The sequence below is a fragment of the Lonchura striata genome, chromosome 3 (assembly GCF_046129695.1).
Source record: "Lonchura striata isolate bLonStr1 chromosome 3, bLonStr1.mat, whole genome shotgun sequence".
Taxonomy (NCBI): Eukaryota; Metazoa; Chordata; class Aves; order Passeriformes; family Estrildidae; genus Lonchura; species Lonchura striata.
In genome coordinates this window covers 1,180,791-1,197,500 of record NC_134605.1, presented here as the reverse complement: position 1 = coordinate 1,197,500, position 16,710 = coordinate 1,180,791, and the positions used below count along the sequence as shown (strand labels likewise).

General features: G+C 39.6%; 1 protein-coding gene across 2 annotated transcripts in view; it reads left to right on the top strand.

Moving 5' to 3' along the window:
* Positions 1 to 16,710, top strand: part of PELI1 (pellino E3 ubiquitin protein ligase 1) — a 42,686-nt gene that overhangs the window by 2,966 nt on the left and 23,010 nt on the right. Inside the window, exon 2 of one of the 2 annotated variants that reach the window (XM_021555842.2) lies at positions 9,032 to 9,195. The exons of the other annotated variant lie outside the window; for it this stretch is intronic. Coding sequence (XP_021411517.1) covers positions 9,141 to 9,195 — 55 coding nt within the window. The 5' untranslated portion in view covers positions 9,032 to 9,140. The remainder of the gene's footprint in view (positions 1 to 9,031; positions 9,196 to 16,710) is intronic. 2 annotated transcript variants of the gene reach the window in all.

Here is a 16,710-nt window from a genome sequence, read left to right as displayed (position 1 = left end):
ATTCTTGGGGAAGAAGGTAAAATTGCAACTTAGTTATGAGAAGTTGTGTGTTGGGCAAAACTTAAGTGGCTGTGTGCCTCTCAGGAGGTAGTGGGCAGCTTGTGGGATGCTTTTCCCTGTCCCTGTGCTGCTGTAGGCTCTGCAGGGATTGCTTGGGGGGTAATAAGGGTAGCATCATGGCACTTTTTTTGTGGCCTTAATGTTTTGTGATGGTAATTAATAGTTACAGGTGATTGTGCTTCTTGTTCAAAATGTTTGAATGTATGTATTTAAAAGCCTGCCTTTCAAGTTAAAGAATATGGAAGCTCTTTTTCCTGCTAGAAATTGTCCTGAAACTTTTAAAAAAAAAGCAAACTCTAACTTGTTTCTGCCTTCTGCTAAAAGTAATAAAAATTCTTCGACAATAACTTGATTTGCAGAAAAATGACAGTCTTGCACACTATGAGTATGTTCTTTTACAAGTATCCTGTATTTACATTAGCTTGAAAATAAGCTTTTTGTTCAGGTAGGCAGAGGTTCTTGAGTGCTTTGCACGAGCGAGTGCCCAGCTTTTGGGCTACCTCGGTGAGCCCTGTGCCATGGCTTTCTTTTACTGACCCATGTGATGTGATTTGGAGCACCAAATGTTCCTAGCTCCTCAAAGTGACCTTTCTGGAATAACCCTGTAGTGATGAATGATTGTGAAATAGCTAATTGGAAACTACAGGCTTTGCAGGAAAAAGCTGTTGTCCTCTGCTGGCACCCTGTGCTCATCAATACCAGTCCTGCTCCAGCAGTGTCTCCTGGCTGCCGTGTGAGGTGGCATTTGGGGACGTGAGCTCAAGTGTGAAGGAGTCAGCAGCTTGTTTGGTTGAGCCTGACTGCAGTGCCTGGGTGGGAGTGTTTGGTTAAGGATTGATGGTGTCCTCTGGAGCCTGCCATGCAGGAGCACGGCTCAGTTCAGGAACAGGTAATGAAAGTTAATCTGCTGACCTTGGTTTTAATCCATGCTGCTGGATTTAATCACAGTGACTTGAATGCCACCCATGGCACTTATGTAAATGCTGAATTTTGGGCTTGAATCTCGTACTTGAGAGCAGAGTGAACTAAACCTTGCAGTGAATTTCTGGCTGTGGTTTCTGGATTGGGAGTATCCTATAATTTTACTCTTCTAATTAAAGCTATATTGCAGTTTTTAGATTAGGAGTGGTCAAAACCTCTTACTCTGGTCCAGTAATTATATTCTTGTCAGGAAGAGGATTTGTTCAGTTCACACTCACTTTCCTTGTTCACCTGGATATGTTGTAGAAGACTTGGGATATGTGTCAGTGTTGGCTCGAATTGCTCTGGTCTTCTTCATGTTAGCTAGACAGCCATGCCAACCAGATTTCTGTGCCAGCCTTGTTTGTACAAGTTAATTGCATAAATGTGTTTCTAGAAGGGAGAAAAGCACTCCTTGTGAGAAGTTTTTTTTAATAGTACAGAGATATTTGGGGCAGGGAGATGCTGATCTGGCTACAGGGTGTGTGTGATTTTGTGTGACTGGATTATATGAATGTGTAGGTACTTGCAGGTTATGGGTTTGGAGTAAGTTAGTCAAGTGGGATTCTCTGAGGGATAGTTTGTTAGAGCTAGGACTTGAAGATACAAAACCAAAAAAACACCCCAAAGTAACCAAAACCCAGAAAAATAATAAAACACAAATCCCTGCCTAGCTAGAATTTTCTTTTAAGTAGACCACCATCGATAGGTTTTTTTCCTTCCACTGCCAGTCGATTCATCTGTCTGTATGTACTTAGCTGCTTGTATTTCAAGTTTGTAATGTTCCTGTAACTGTATAACCCTTTGGGTTTCATTAGAAATTCTTAAAAATACTCTTTTCTGAGCTGGGGTACCTCTTTTCCTTACTTTAAGGACAAGGTAGGGTATAGAGATTGAATTTGAAGGCACTGATTTGGTTTTTGTTGAGATTTGACATTGGGCCTGTGAGGCCTGCAGGAATTTGTGAAGACATGGTGAGAAGAAACTTGGTGATGTGATGTGTACATCTCACACTGTCCTGCTTGTCTCTTCAGTGTTTCTGCTTAATTATCTGAACCATGTAGTGAGCAACTGGAAAGTTGCAGTTGTTGGATTAGTTTGTTGCTGCCAGCTTATCCCCATGGATGGTGACCCCTTGATCTGGGCCGAAACCATTAATGGTGGCTTCATGGTTCTTTGGGTCAGGGCAGTCAAACTGGCATCTCTGGGTTAAACCTAGCTTGAAACATTTCACCCAGCTGGTCATCTTTGCCCAGAAACTCATCAGTGATGTCTGGAACAGCCTGCAAGGCACCTGGGTAGAACTGTGGGCTTCAGGAAAGGCAGCTGGTGTGCCTGTGCAGCCTGCACATAGGGCCTCCTTAAACATCACCTCCCTTGGGACACTGTAACAAGGTTTAACTAGTCAGAGTTAGGCTTGGGGTTCCATAGATTTGTAGTTCCTTTCCTTGTGTCAAGAGCATGCCTTTCCAAAGTGCCCACTTGCTCTGTTCTCAGGTCCTTCTGTTTTTAATAGTCTAGCAGTATTAAACAGTAAGGACTCGATTTTTAAAATCATACAAGCTCGGGTACTGCATCTGTGTTTTCATTGTCCCAAGATAAATTGTTTGTGTTATATGATAAAAGTGGTCCCTGAAGAATTTCTGTTAAGAAATCTCAAGGCTCCTCTTCTCTTTAAATGTTAATATGTATACTGAGATTTTTGTCTCATGCTACCTTGATATGCTTTCCACTTATCCGAAGCAGTTGTAGGTCCATGTAATGTTTTTACAAGAATAATTATTGTCTTTATCATGATTTAACACAAGTTTCAACAGGGAAAATAAGCAATAATCCTTATGTGAGATCATGGAGCTGAACTGTTTATTTGGTATGAGGTTAGGGGTAAAAATGCACAGTTCATCATATATGGAGACTGACTGTAAATTATTTACTTACTTTTAAAGAACTTGTTGATAATTTTGCTTTTTTAATGCATCTTTTGGGAGAAATTGCTGTACTCTAAAAATCTCACTTCTGTCATTCCCAATAATTATTTTTTCTTTTTTTGGTTTGGTTTAATTTTTTTTCTGAGCCACTTCAAATACTCTGAGGAGTGCTCAACGTGGAAGAAAATAAATGCAGGTAGACATGTGAGTTGCTGTGTACAGATTGCTGCTGTACTTTAAGGTTAGCTGAAGATGACTTTGAACTTCTGTGCTGCAGTGCAAGAGAGTAAAGGTGGCTTTAACCCTGACTAATACTAGAGGTAGGGCACGTGCTCCCTCTTGGATGTGAATCTGACTCCTTTTTGCTGGGCAACTGCCATCTTTTGAATTTAGGAACATGCTACAAAATCTTCTGATAGAAACTGGGAGAGTTCCTCCTTTTGTAGAAGACCAGAGTAGTTGACTTCATATTTGAGAAGCCAGAGTTATGGACTGTTCAGTCAATACTGCTATTTTCATCTTCATGATCAAGCTTTCAAGGTAATTAGGTTTCAGATATAGGATGCTGCTTTCAGAAGTCCACAAAAAAACTCCATCATAACACAAGTGGCATGAGCACACTGTGCAACTGAATAGTTACAAGGGGAGAGGATAATAGTCTAGCTGCAAAACAAGTCATTGTGGTAACACCTAATTTCAGCACCCACTAGTTGTGGGGGCATTTATTTAATGTACTTTCAATAAAGAGCTGGGAGACAACCAGCTTGAATGGCCTGAAACTTAGAGACAATCAGATAAAAACTGCTTTTTAACAGGGCAAAGATGTAACAGTTGTTCAGTAGGTAATGCAGAGGACCAGAAGGTCCAAGAGCAGACACTTAAGTTTCATTTGTTTTTTTTTCTCATGTGATAATGTTGAGGCAGATTTGTGATGGTGCTGCTGACACTTCAGATAAACACTGCTTCCTGCTCCAATGTGCTGTCCTTGTGCCTCTTGAAGTTAAAAGATTGTGTTTTCATATACATACATATATATATCATATATATTTATAACTGCACTTTGTACCCTGAGATTAGGAGACCAAGCATTAGACAAATTACATTGTAATGTATATTAGTCTGAAGACAGGTGATCGATCACCCCTTTGTGCTTAGATGACTGTCATGGCCAAGTCATCATCTCTTGATTCCTGTGGTAGGTGGACCCATCATACTGGATCTTTGTTCTCTTTCTTTTTTTTTTTAATAATAAGGTAATTGCTATGCTGCTGGTAGCCCTCATCAATTGTTTTAGTATTTATTAGGCGCTGCATTTGGTGGATGTGAAATATCATTCCAGTTGAGCTTTCCCTTTTGGTGCTGAGTGAGCTGTTGCCTGTTGGGTGAGGTTTCTGTCAGCTGCTCAAGGTTGTTCCTGAGGGCTGAAGTGTACCATGGTGAGAGAAACAGCTTGGTGGGGTTTTTTCTCTTCTCTAATTTAAAAGAAGTGAGGCATTACTTTATTAAGGCTGTCAGCCACCTGCTGAGGTTGAGGAACTCAACTTAATCATGCAGGCAGATAAATGCACAAATAGCTTTTATTTTTATCCATTTTTTTTCCTTGCACGTGTGCATATTTATGCAGTCAGTACTGTGGCCAGTATTTTAGCTTTGTCAGAGGGTTTCTGAGCAGCAGATGTGAAAACAGGGTCGGTTCTTGTCCCTCTCACTGCTAGCTGAGAAAGGTCAGGGTGCGTTAGTAGAAAGTGTGGGCTTATAAACCATTTGTGACTTAGATACAGTAACTACTTCTGAATTCCTGTGCCAGTGTATATGGGCTATTTAAGTTTTTCCTCACTGAAATAAGCATTCCCATATATCACTCTTCTGCGCTGTGCATAGACAGCAAGAGGAACCTCTGCCTCAAGAGAGGAAGTGTTACAATAATTTTGATTGCCTTCCCCTTACTCCCCTTACTCTGGGGAGGGACTCATTCAAGTTGTCAATATATAAACAAGAGCAGAGAGAGGACCCCGTTCCAAAAAGTGAGGGCAGAGTTAATGCTTCCTTTAAAGCCAAGCGAGACCATAGGGAGGAATGAACATTATCACGTTAATAATCACATGTCCAGTGTCTTACAGTCTCTTGAGTCCACAATAGCAAGTATTGTGGACATCCTGCTATTATTTTACAGCTGTTAATGAGGAGGAGTAGCAGTCAGATTTATCTGGATACTTTATATATTTCATAATCTCAATCACCAAGAAATAGCAGCTTTAAAGATTTTGATAGTGCTTGGCTAACATGTAGAGTGAGATGGCATGAGAAGTTTCTTGCCTCACTTTGGGCTGGTGTCAAGTGTAGCATTGCCCATTTCTTCTTTTGCTGCTCCAGTTTCCCAAGGCAGGGCTGCAGCTGAGACATAACAAAGCTGGAATTGTGCTCCACTCTCCTGTTCAGCTACGAAAGAGCACAGGACATAGGAGGTGGCAGGGAGAGGAACCTGTGTGCTGGGATGGTGCAGGATGTCTCCAAAGCCCCAGATGGATGTTAGGCTTGTCTCTTGTTTTTTGTCCTTATTTTAAGAAAGGTAAGGAACTCACAGGTGTGTTGATGCTTAATTTTTTAATGTTTGGAATGTGCTACAGAAATGCAAGTAAGTATTCAGTTACTAATCAAGCCTTCCGCGTTTTGAAGCTTATAAGCTAACAAAGTACCAACAAATGTAAAGGTGCGTGAAAAAGAATGATAGTGCAGTGTGAGTTCCCTGAGTTCAGGCTTCCCATTTTTCATCTGCTTTCACTGTGTCAGATGTTTAGAAGTGTCAGCATGATTGAGGGCTGGGTAGAGAGCTTACGTGAGGCACAAACCTGATGCTGAGCAGGAAAGCACAGTGGTTTGGAATGTGGGGAGGTCTAACATCTGTTTGTAACCTTTTGTCACAAGTGGAAGGAATTATAGAATGACAAATAGTGATTCTTTGCCAATGGGCATGGGTTCTATTCAGCATTGCACAAAGCATGCCAATTAGATTTAATGCAAATGTTCCCCCAGAAAGATCACCTTGATTTAATTTTTTTTCAGATGCATAAAGTAGAAATGAGCTGAGGATCTCTGCTTATTCTTTAAAGACGAAGTTCTGTATTTCTAGCTCTTGGCAGACATTGTCCACAAGTACTTCATGTTCCATTGGGCTTATGCCAAATTTAATGTACCGTGTGTACTGAAAGCATCAAAACCAGACTTACTTTAATTTTAGATTTTACAGTTACTGTTATTGATTTTTCTTAGAGCTGTTCCATCCAATCTGCTATCATCTTAATTTTTTCCCTGCAGGAGTTTGGGGAAGAACCATTACAGTCTTTATTTGTGTGGCTAGGGACTGTTCATGTCAGTGAGAGCTCTGCAGTGGCCAGACTCTCCATTTGTAGAAGCTAAATCAGCACACTGCATTATTTGTGAACTCCTTCCTTCAGTACTGACTGATATGTTGTGACTGAGGACAGTGTTAAAAGCAGAGTCTGTCAACTGTCTTTCAAGAAACTTGATTTTAATAAAATCCTGAGACAGGAAGCTGAACATAGTAAAAATTGTGAACTTTGATTTTTCAGCACTTCCATGCTCTATGAATAAAAAGAAGCCTGATAGAAAGACCTTGGACTCCAAAGAGACAAAAACGGGATGAGGTAGGGGAGAGAAGCAGAGCACAAGTAGGAATTATGGTAGGTGGACAAAGAGAGGAAGGAAATAACTGAGGGAAAGAATAGGCATTACAGTGCAAAACTGCCAACCAGTATGGGCTGGAGTGTTTGTAATGCTACAGTCCCCAGGTCTGCTGATCCCTGCCTGACAGCTGTGTCTGCTGGCCTCAGATTTTGGCTGTTCATCTTTTTCTTTTCAACCCTCAAGGCCAAGTAGCTGTTCATAAGCCAGGTGGTTCATAGCACTCGGAGTGGAACAGGACTCCCCTCATTGTGTTGATGTGGAGCAGCATGGTCAGTGAAGCCTGGGTTTTCCCTTTCACTCCTCCTGCCGAGGCTGCTTTTAATAAGTGGCAGTCTGTTCTGTTTCTGCTTTGCAACGTAACTCTAGCAGAGGGTAAAGTTGCTCAGTGCTTCAGAGACCTGTGTCTAAGTGGGGGAAGTCCCTCTTGATAGAGAGAGACTTAAAATTGCAGTGAGTTCTACATTCCCTGTTAATAATAACCCTTGCAGTTAAAGTATGTGGGAATTCCAAGTTAGTTTGTATTGTAAGCTTAACCAGGGAAGTTGGTGGTTTTGCTTAGGCCTTACTCTTACACTGAAGTACTAAGCATGGTTTTAAGTCAGTTGTCTAGTTCTCAGCCTTAGTTTATATTTCAGACTTTACTTTGTTTCAGAGATGCTGATTAGTCTTTGGGAATGTTACTTAAGCTTTGACAGTGTTCAGATATTATCTCACACTCTTCAGAGACTGTATTTTGTGACCAACACCTGTCTTCTGATTCCACTCCACATACTGGAGTCTCTGTTGGGGGCTGTTCAGTTTCTGCAGGCTATCTTTGCCAGGCAGTGTCAGAAGATGCTTTCCCATCATGCAACCAAGTGACCAATTCAGAAGAATTGTTGGTGGAAGAGTTTTCCAACTGGACCATAAACCTGTGTCAATGTTGGTGTATCCCAGGTTTTATTGTAGCAACTGATTATGGAGGTACCTTGCATTAATGTGAGCAGACAAAATACTGCCCTGTGAAGAAAAGAAGTGTATAGGAAATGACTAAGCCTTGATGAAGACAGAACTATAGGTTGTTCCAAGTGTGTTTTTGTAACTGAGACAGAATTTTAATTTTTTCATTTGTTGCTGTTACTGTGCTAGTTTCCAAGCTTAATTTTACAACATCCTTCATATAAGTTTAGTTTTAACTCCATATGCATGCTAATAAGATTATTGCTGTAATAAGCAGTCTTACTGATGAGTAAAAGACTTATACTGATGAGTATAGCTTACGTTACATAAAAGAACAAAAGAAGTTGAATAGAAGAATGAATATACAGGAAACAAAATTAGCTCTAGTTAAAAATGAGAGTAAATTTTCCTTGTTTTTCAAGACTTAACATAGCTTTTAAGTAGTGCTCAGAAATAAATTCTTATTTCCTGTTATCTCACCATTAATTAGTCCATGTATTTAAAGATACATAATTTTAGTATTTTTCTGGAAATGAACACAGTCATATGAAAGGTGGTCCCAACTCTTGGTTCTTTTCATCTGATCAGGTGTACTCATCACTGAGTAAATCCCGTTGAGAAACAGTTTTGAGTGTGGGTCTGTGGAAATCATGGCTGTGCAGAGCCTCATGCCATGCAGCTGCTGGGCCACAGGCAGGCGTGCTGCTTTTGCAGGCAGCAGTGCCTTATGCCACCTTAAAATAGTTTAACTGCATAATGTGTTCCTGCTCTATGTTAGCAAATAAGTTCAGGCATTCCTGCAGGCATGCAAGTAGGGGATAAATAATAGCTCTGAGATGCAGGGCTTCTGTCTTTGCATGCAAAGCTCATGCCTCTGTGCTAGTGGCCAGGTTTGTCAATGAAGAGAAGAATTTGGAAGGGAACTCTGGAGTTTATCTGGTCCAACTCCCCTTACTCTGAGTAGTTTGAAGTTAAAACCAGTCTTTTCATCCCTTTATTTTGCATGGTTTTGAATAACACACAGCCGGGGTGTCTGCTGACAGCACTTTTCTAATGCTTACCTGCAACTGGCAGTCTTCTGTAAATGTAAAACTATTACTTTACCCAGTATAATTCCAGAAGTTATTCTTAAATTTCAGTAAATTCTGAGCTTACCAGCTGGCAACTGACTTCCCTCAATAATGTCGAAGAACTGAGCATTTGAGTTGCTTTGCACTAGGAGTGCTGACTGGAGAGAGGGGTGATGCTGTGTTCAGAGACAGTTTATTAAACACACAGTTTATTCCAGGAGACACTGAGCCAACCTCTAGGAAACCATTCTTTACGTGGCTGTGGGTGACAGGTGGGTCTCCTACCTGTGCCTCTGCCAGCTGATACGTGTCAACTGCTGATGTGGATGGGGCTTAACCATATGGTCTCACTCTGGCTTTCTCTCGCAGCGTTGAAATCGTTGTCCTGTGTGCCCTAGCAGCTAACTGAGCTCAGCTCACTGTTGCCAGCCACCACCAGCAGCAGGTCCCTTTCCCTCTGCGCGTGAGCCTTTCGGTTATGTACCGTAAATCCAAGTGGAAGCACGGGTACAATCTCGAGGGGCTTGGACACGGTGAGTTTGCATCTGCACAGTTGTTCTACATGAACAAACTTCTTTACTTGCACATGAACTTCTTTTCAAGTTTTGCATCTAGAGAATTTGGTAACTGCTTCTAGAGTTCCTTTCAGATAGAGCTTTTATTTACCTCTATGAGATTTTGATTGAGATAAGCTGCTAAAAGTACAAGTGTATAACAATACAAACTACTTCTATTGTCTTGCTGTAATTATCTGTAAAGATATTTGTTCTCTAATCACTATATTTTTTTACAATAAGTGGAAGAGAATGCTTTAAGTAGTTAATTGGATAATATCTCTATACAGCAACCACAGCTTTTATAAAATGCAGATTATTATATTAGTGACATGTCGACTAAACTGTGCCAAATTTACTTTCTCATGCCCTAATGTTGGCTTTCTACCTAAGGTTATTTCTAGAGGCTCTGATACAATATTTACTGCCTGATGAGAGTGATGCCTTCTCCATCTCCTCTCTCTGGACTGTGCACACACATAGCTTCTCCTCCCCAGATCTGAGCTATGCAGTCCTTGGCCTGTCTTTACTCTGGATCTGCTGACCAGAGTTCTTCCATGAGCTGAGTTTTCTCCCTAACTTGAGAGAAACAAATTAATTGTGGGAGTTTCCTTAGAGTTTCAGGGAGCTGTGCCTTGAGTTTCGTTATTAGACTGACTGTATATCCTTCTGATGTGGTAGGCTTAAAATTCTTGCATTGCTTTCTGTAGCTTTGCCTGTGAATGTATCTGTGGCTTGTTTTTTCCCTTAGCCCTCTGGTTTGAGGACAACAGCTACTGCCTTCTCTCAGTATTGCTTTAACCAAAGTAGTAATGTGGTGTTGTGAGAACATCAACTTTACCTTGCTTAGACCAGTTTTCAAGTGGAGTTAATGTCAGTGAAATTGAGAGTACAACCTCAAGTACAAAGGGCATGATTAATAGTGAGAGGACTTTTGGCATTTAACTTTGAAAATGTTTATGGTTTTATTTTACATCTCAGGGGATTGGAGCAAATAGGCATGAGATGCTAATCATAATAATGTTTTTCATGATCAAAGTTATCAGTACTTCAATGGCTGCTATTTCTGTTTCAACTGCCAAAGTCCTGAAACTAGTTATGAGCAGTCAGTATTGGTGGTTAACAAACTGAAACATTTTAGGTATGGGTAATACCTCTTCATTATTCAACCTGAGTTTGCCAACTTGATTTCATGCTGCATATTTATTTTAGTTTCTGATCAGCCCTGCACCTCTTGATTTTCTGTCAAGTTTCTATTATGAGTGAGTTCTCAGTCCAAAATTCCTTAACTCTGCCAGTATGTTTCAAGGGGAAGTTCAAGAGGTAGTGCAGTATGGTCAAGACCTTTAAAAATAATGTAGGTGTTACAGCTTTGTTTTGTGAACTTTATTGGAAAATGCATTAGGAAGAAGTTTCTATCTAATGAAATGTGGTGGTCAGAGAGAATTTGCTGTGTTCAAGTACTTGTATATAGGCCAAAAACACTTGGAGAAACTCTAGGAAGAGCTGTGAAACAGTGTTGAAGCTGGTGGTTTGAGAAGCTGGAGGGTACCTGGCATTTAAGTGCTTCATCTCTTCAGAGAAACACCACACAACTTAAGTGCTATACCTGACAGTGAACATTGTCTCTGAGAGCTGTGTAATTATTTTGAAGTTCTGGGGTTTATCCAGGATCAGAGTGGTGAATTAAATTACATGTCCAGTCAAGATTTGCTGTAGTACAGTCTTGCATAGGTAGGCTGATAGTGATCTTGCTTATGCTGCTGAATTCAGTTGCCTTCAGTGCAGCTGAATCCTTACTTAGCTGCATAATTGGGCTCAAGTATCAGGTTTGGTGAAGTGACCTGGTAGATGATGAAAAACAGAATATGGGCTTCAATTCCTTAATTTCTTTTCCTTGCTTAGCATGCTGGGGTTTTTTTTGGTTTTGTTTTTGTTTGTTTGTTTTTTTCTGTTGTTGTTGTTTTTTTTTGTTTGGTCGGTTTTTTTTAACAGTATGCTTAGAAATAAAATCAGTCCTGAAGTCCTGATGCTCTTGATGCTCAGTACAATTAATCACCTGTTAATCAGATGAGCTACAAATCTCAGTTTTATATTTGTGAAACATTGGGAAGGTTTAATATAGTAATACAAAGAGAGAGAGAACTAAGTCTGTTGCTTTGTTACTGTGACAGGCAATAATCCTTCCTTACTGATCAGTACCTTAGCTGTTCAGCCATGACATGATGTAGTTTTATGTTTTTAACAATGGCTTTATTTAGATTATCCTTTCAACTAATGGTTTTGGCATGTTTTAGAAAGACATTTAAGGAAGAGTATCTTGTTGCAGAATTCCAATCTGGGCTAAACTTACAGTCTGCAAGTATTTTTTACTTTTCAAAATTTAGTTAGAGATTCTTCATTTGTGACAGTAAAAACCATCTTTGGGGCAAGTTGAGTTTGCAGGCAGTTACCTGAAAGGCTGAAGTTCTGTGAAAGGATTCAGCCTTGTGTATGCTGGAGCTGGTTTAGATTACTCTGTGCATTTGTGGCTGAACAGAGACTTTATGTTGCTTTCAATTAACAAGAAAGCTTTTCTTGTCATCTTTGATTTCAGTTGGCTGCCACTTCTCTGGGAGTTTTGACTGTAGTATTTCAATGCCCATTTGTGTTGGGCCCTCTGCTTAACTTTTGTATTCTAGATCTTTTTTTTGCCAATAAAGATAAATCTTGCTGTTTCGGTGTATACAATTATGGTGGTATTGTTTTGGGGGTGAGAATTGCAGCCTTTCTTTTTCTTATACAATTTTTATGGTTTAGGTAAACTTCTATATTAAAAGTTAAGGAATAAGCACCATGCTATACCTTTGGGAAACAAAGACATTTATTTAAATGTATTAATAAAATAATTAGTAAGTAACATGTGAGGATTTTCATATTGCTGAATGAGGGAGGATGACTGGATGAGACAGGACTACTATGAAAAGAAATCCAGTAATTCCTAAACCCCTTCATGTTAGACTCAGTCCTCTTTTTAAAAAGAAGGACCTAGAACAAGTGAAGCATATAGTTAGTTCTGCAGCTGGACTTGGGCAGATGCTTGTACAGCAAATGTGAGAATCCTTAGATATAAGTTTTAACAGCAGAAGCAGTAGAATACAGGTCTCTATGTCTCTGTCACAAAACTGGGAATATGCAGTTGTTCCCAAAAGTGGTGCTTTGCTCCACAGGCACCAAGCTCCAAGTCACAGTTCTTGTTGGGCAGGTTTCAGGGCTGAAGCCTTATGTCAACAGCAGCATGTCTGCATTTTGCCTATAATATTTACATCAGTCTTTTGAGTAAATGAAAAAAAAGTGTATCTTATTTCTGATAGGAGAGAACTATTATAAATGTTAGATTTTAAGCTTAGGCCACAAACTGTTTTTAAGGTGGTGACTTCTATAGAAAATAGGTTTTTTATGTTTACATGTTTTTATTGATGTTGGGTTTTTAAAAATTTTTGTACCATTTAAATTAAGTGCCTTCCCTCTAACAAGGAAAAAAATAACCCCATCTTGGAAGTGATTAATAAAAGAAAAATGTTTCACCTCAAACTAATAAAATTATTGAGGCTGATATGTTCCTAATGTTGGTTTTGTAACATTGTATAGTGTTGATAACATTTCAGAGTGGGTGACCTTAAATCTTTTTGTCCTAGCTGTCATGTTTGCACGCAAGGACTACCTAATATAAAATTGAGGAGAGCAAGCTTCTGACAGTGCTCCAGTTATTTGTATGGTTCAAGGTTTATTTTGGGGACATGTAACACACACACTTCCATCAGTGAAATGCTAAAAGTGCAGAATGACTTCAGTGTTTTAAAAAGTTTAGGCACAACAGTGGCTGCTAAGCCACAGAAAGTGTTTTATTTCCTTTGTTTAGAGAATTATCTGTTCTACAGCTGGGGTTGATGCTGTTGGAGTGAGACTGAGCATGCTTTGAAAATTGGTTCTGCCACTAAGTTGCATTGAGGCAACACACAGTGAGTGCTAAAGGCAGCTCTGATGATCATCCTGACAAACTTGTAGTTTTCATCAGAACTCACCTGGTGCTTCATAAAGTAATGCTGGTGTCTGGTGTTGAATTGTCTCCAATGACTTTGCCATATTTGAAATTCTTTCAATTTTTTTGTATTTCTGTTGAATAGTTAGTTATATTGATGATATTCCTTTAATGTTTGAGGGTTTTTTTGGTCGTTTTGTTTTACATTGGTCCAGAAGCTTGAATGTATCAGACATCCCTGACGAATCTGGGTAGTGTCTTCTTTACTTGTCAAGGTTGCCCATGACAGTTCATTACCTCAGAGCTTTCTGCTCTACAAAGGGATGGCAGGAGGCATGGCTAAGCACTAGAGTAACAGATGAGAAACAGCAAATTGAATGTGAGCAGGGTTTCTACAAACCTCTATGAATAGGTGTGAACGAGGAACCGCTGAGCTGTGAGTAGTTTTTAGCCATTTGAAACAATGTTCACAAACAATATCAGTGCAGACAGGGCCAATCCACCCCGAAAAGCTTGCAAAGATCACTTCTGAAGAGCCAGATTTCTTGGAATGAATCGGTCTGCAGTGAATGGCTGACTGAAAGGGACAAGTGAAATGGCTTCTCCAGACTAGAGAAGGTTTCCTAAGGTTTCCATGAAAGATACCCACACAGGCAGTGTATGGGTTAAAGTGGAGGCTTCTCTTAATCTCTTTCCCAAGGTTCAGAAAGGAAGAAATCTGTACTATATTAACCAGTCAATGTGGTTAATAAATAAGTGGTGCTGTAAATCATGTAAAACTTATTTCCAAACTCTTTAAAGTACTACTGTGTTCTGAATCATCTGATACTGTTAAAAAATCACTTGGTTGTGGTGCTGTCAAAACTGCTGATTTTTGTGGCTGTATGCTCTTTTCAGTGCATTTGCCCAACAGTGTTTCCTATTTCTTGAATGGAAAATTCTTTGAGAGAAAACAAGTAATTGTCTGCACAAAGCCTGCCTCTCAAGCTGTACCAGGTACAAAGTGCAGAGCAGAGGTCATTACTAGAAGTGAGTTTGCGAGTGTGAAGATACTTCTGCATGTCAGAAAAATGCCTGAATGATAAAGAAATGTAGTTTTTATTTCATGCTTGTGTTAGTTCAAATCTAGCTCTGTTAGACCTTTTTTTTTTTTTTTTTTTTTTTTGCTTTGGAGGCTTCTCCAGGTAGCTTTGAAATATGAGCTGGTAAGTACAGAGAGACAGAGTCCTGGCCAAGATAGAGCTTTAAGCATGGGGTTTTGTTTAGTGTTCTGCTCGAATATTTTATGTCAAGTAAATAAACTAGCATTAGTTGATGAGAAATATGCTGAACTTGTATTCTCAAGCCTCAGTTTTAAATCTAAGTTTCTAGGCCAAATTTTGAAGGTTTATATTCACACAGAATTCTGCTGTGGAATTCTTTTGGATCAAGGAAGAATTTTTTTGTCTTCAGGAGAACTTTGCTGGTAGAATTACAAAGAGTCAAAGTGCTGCCTTGCTAATGTAATTGCATTAGAGTTTGTAATGTGAGGTAGCAGCATTAAAAATGCTGGGGCAGTCCATGAAACTACAGCTGAACTTTTTAACACTGCCTCACTTTGGCATTTGCTGGAAAAATGTTCTGCCACAGTACCTGTCACTATCCCTGTACTCCTCCAATCTAAAATTACTTTTGTCTTCATCCGCTAAATTTTGTCAGACCTGTACTGAGTAGACAAGAAGCAATACAGATTTACGGATCACCTCTTAGTACCAAAATGCCTTTGCTTATCTTTCATGACCCACATTCTTGAGAATATTTCTTTTTCCAGATATAACTGAAGGCTGTACTAACTTAAAGTTGCCATATTGAGCTAGGTACCTTCCCTTATTTAAAGGTAACTTTTTTTTTTGGACATAGAAAATTGAAAATTTGAAACTAGTGATAGCCTTGAGAACCTGCAACTGTAAGTCAAATGTGAAACATAATGATTTCCTTAGTTCTTAATTAAAGCCTGGCTATATGGTCAGACCCTATAGAAATAATACAGCTCCATCTCCCTGGTTGAGGTATTTTGTCCTGGGCTTTTTTTGCTGGGAATATATTTGGCACAATAATACCAAACATTGCATGTGACAAGAGCTAAGACTAGCTACTGGGTCTCCCTTGTACCTCTAAAGAAGTAACTGTATTTCTGTCTCAGCCAAGGAGTAGAATATAGGGATGGTATCTCTAGCACTGAGCTGCTGCTATTTGGGAATGACCTTTTTTTTTGTTAGGTGTTAGTGCCTGCATAGAGGTGAAGTGTAACTGCTTGTTTATTTTTATAAGCAATAAACCTCTTACCCAAATTGGATTAGAAGTGTAGGAAGTATTGTGCCTGTATATGCTAAATCATGCATTGCCTATGAGATTAGTAAGGAAAGAAAAAGATCTAATCAACTGGCATGGGATTTTTTTTCACTGAGCAGTAACAAACTGAACAGGCAGGAGGTCCAACACCAGAAGGTTATTGGGCCTGTCCTGTTTTAATTGGGAACTAAAGTGTGCAAAATGTTAGTTTTGTGTTGATGTTTAAATGCAAATTGTATTAGCATGAAAGTTGATTCACCTTAGTTTTTAAGGGGCAGCTTTTAATGTATCAGGATGTATTTTCAGTATTCCTCCATTAGAAACCTATTGCAAGTGACAAGTAATCAATTCTTGTTCTCTTGGGTTACTGCCTAAAGTAACATTTGTTCTGTACCTGAGCTCATAAAACAGTATTTAAAGTATTCCTGAAAAGATGTCCTTGACTGTCAGAAGTGCAGGAAGCAGAGGTGCTGAACCCTGTGTCTACAGAGTGTGACATCTCCTAGCAGGCCACTGTGCAAACATGAGTGGCCTGCAGAGGGGAGGCAGCCCTCACAGCTCTCCAGAGGAATATGGGTCATGTTGCTTGCACGTGCAGATGCTGGAGGTGGCATGCTTGGAAAGGACCAAGTCTTGTACCTGGTGTAAAGACTGTCTGAAGTTTGAAGTGAGGGGGAAGAATATAGTAAGATGCTTATGTTTAATAGCAGTGATTTGCAAAATACTCAGGTGTGAGCTGCAGACTTGGGCCGCTGATGTGCAGAAGCGAGGGGAGCTGTTTTGAAGCTATCCAGCACTTTCTTTACCAGAATTGCAGAGGGACTACAGTCAAAATGGTGAGTGTCAAGAGTTTAGTAAAGGTGGTTAGGAATTTAAGATAAAGCAGAAGGCTGTTGGATAGACTTGAGTTTTTGCTTCAAAATCTCTTTGAGGGTAAATATATTTGCCTTCTTGTAAGAGATCCATTTGTATGACGTGGGAGTTGATTAGAAACTGCACTGAATAGTTTTTAAACTTTGTCCCTTTTAGCATAATCTTTCTCTAGATTGTGAGTGTGAGGAGACAGCCAGTTATAGCTGAATTTCTATAACTGAATACTTTTCTGATCTTTTTTTGCTAATCTGAATGAACAATCTAGCATT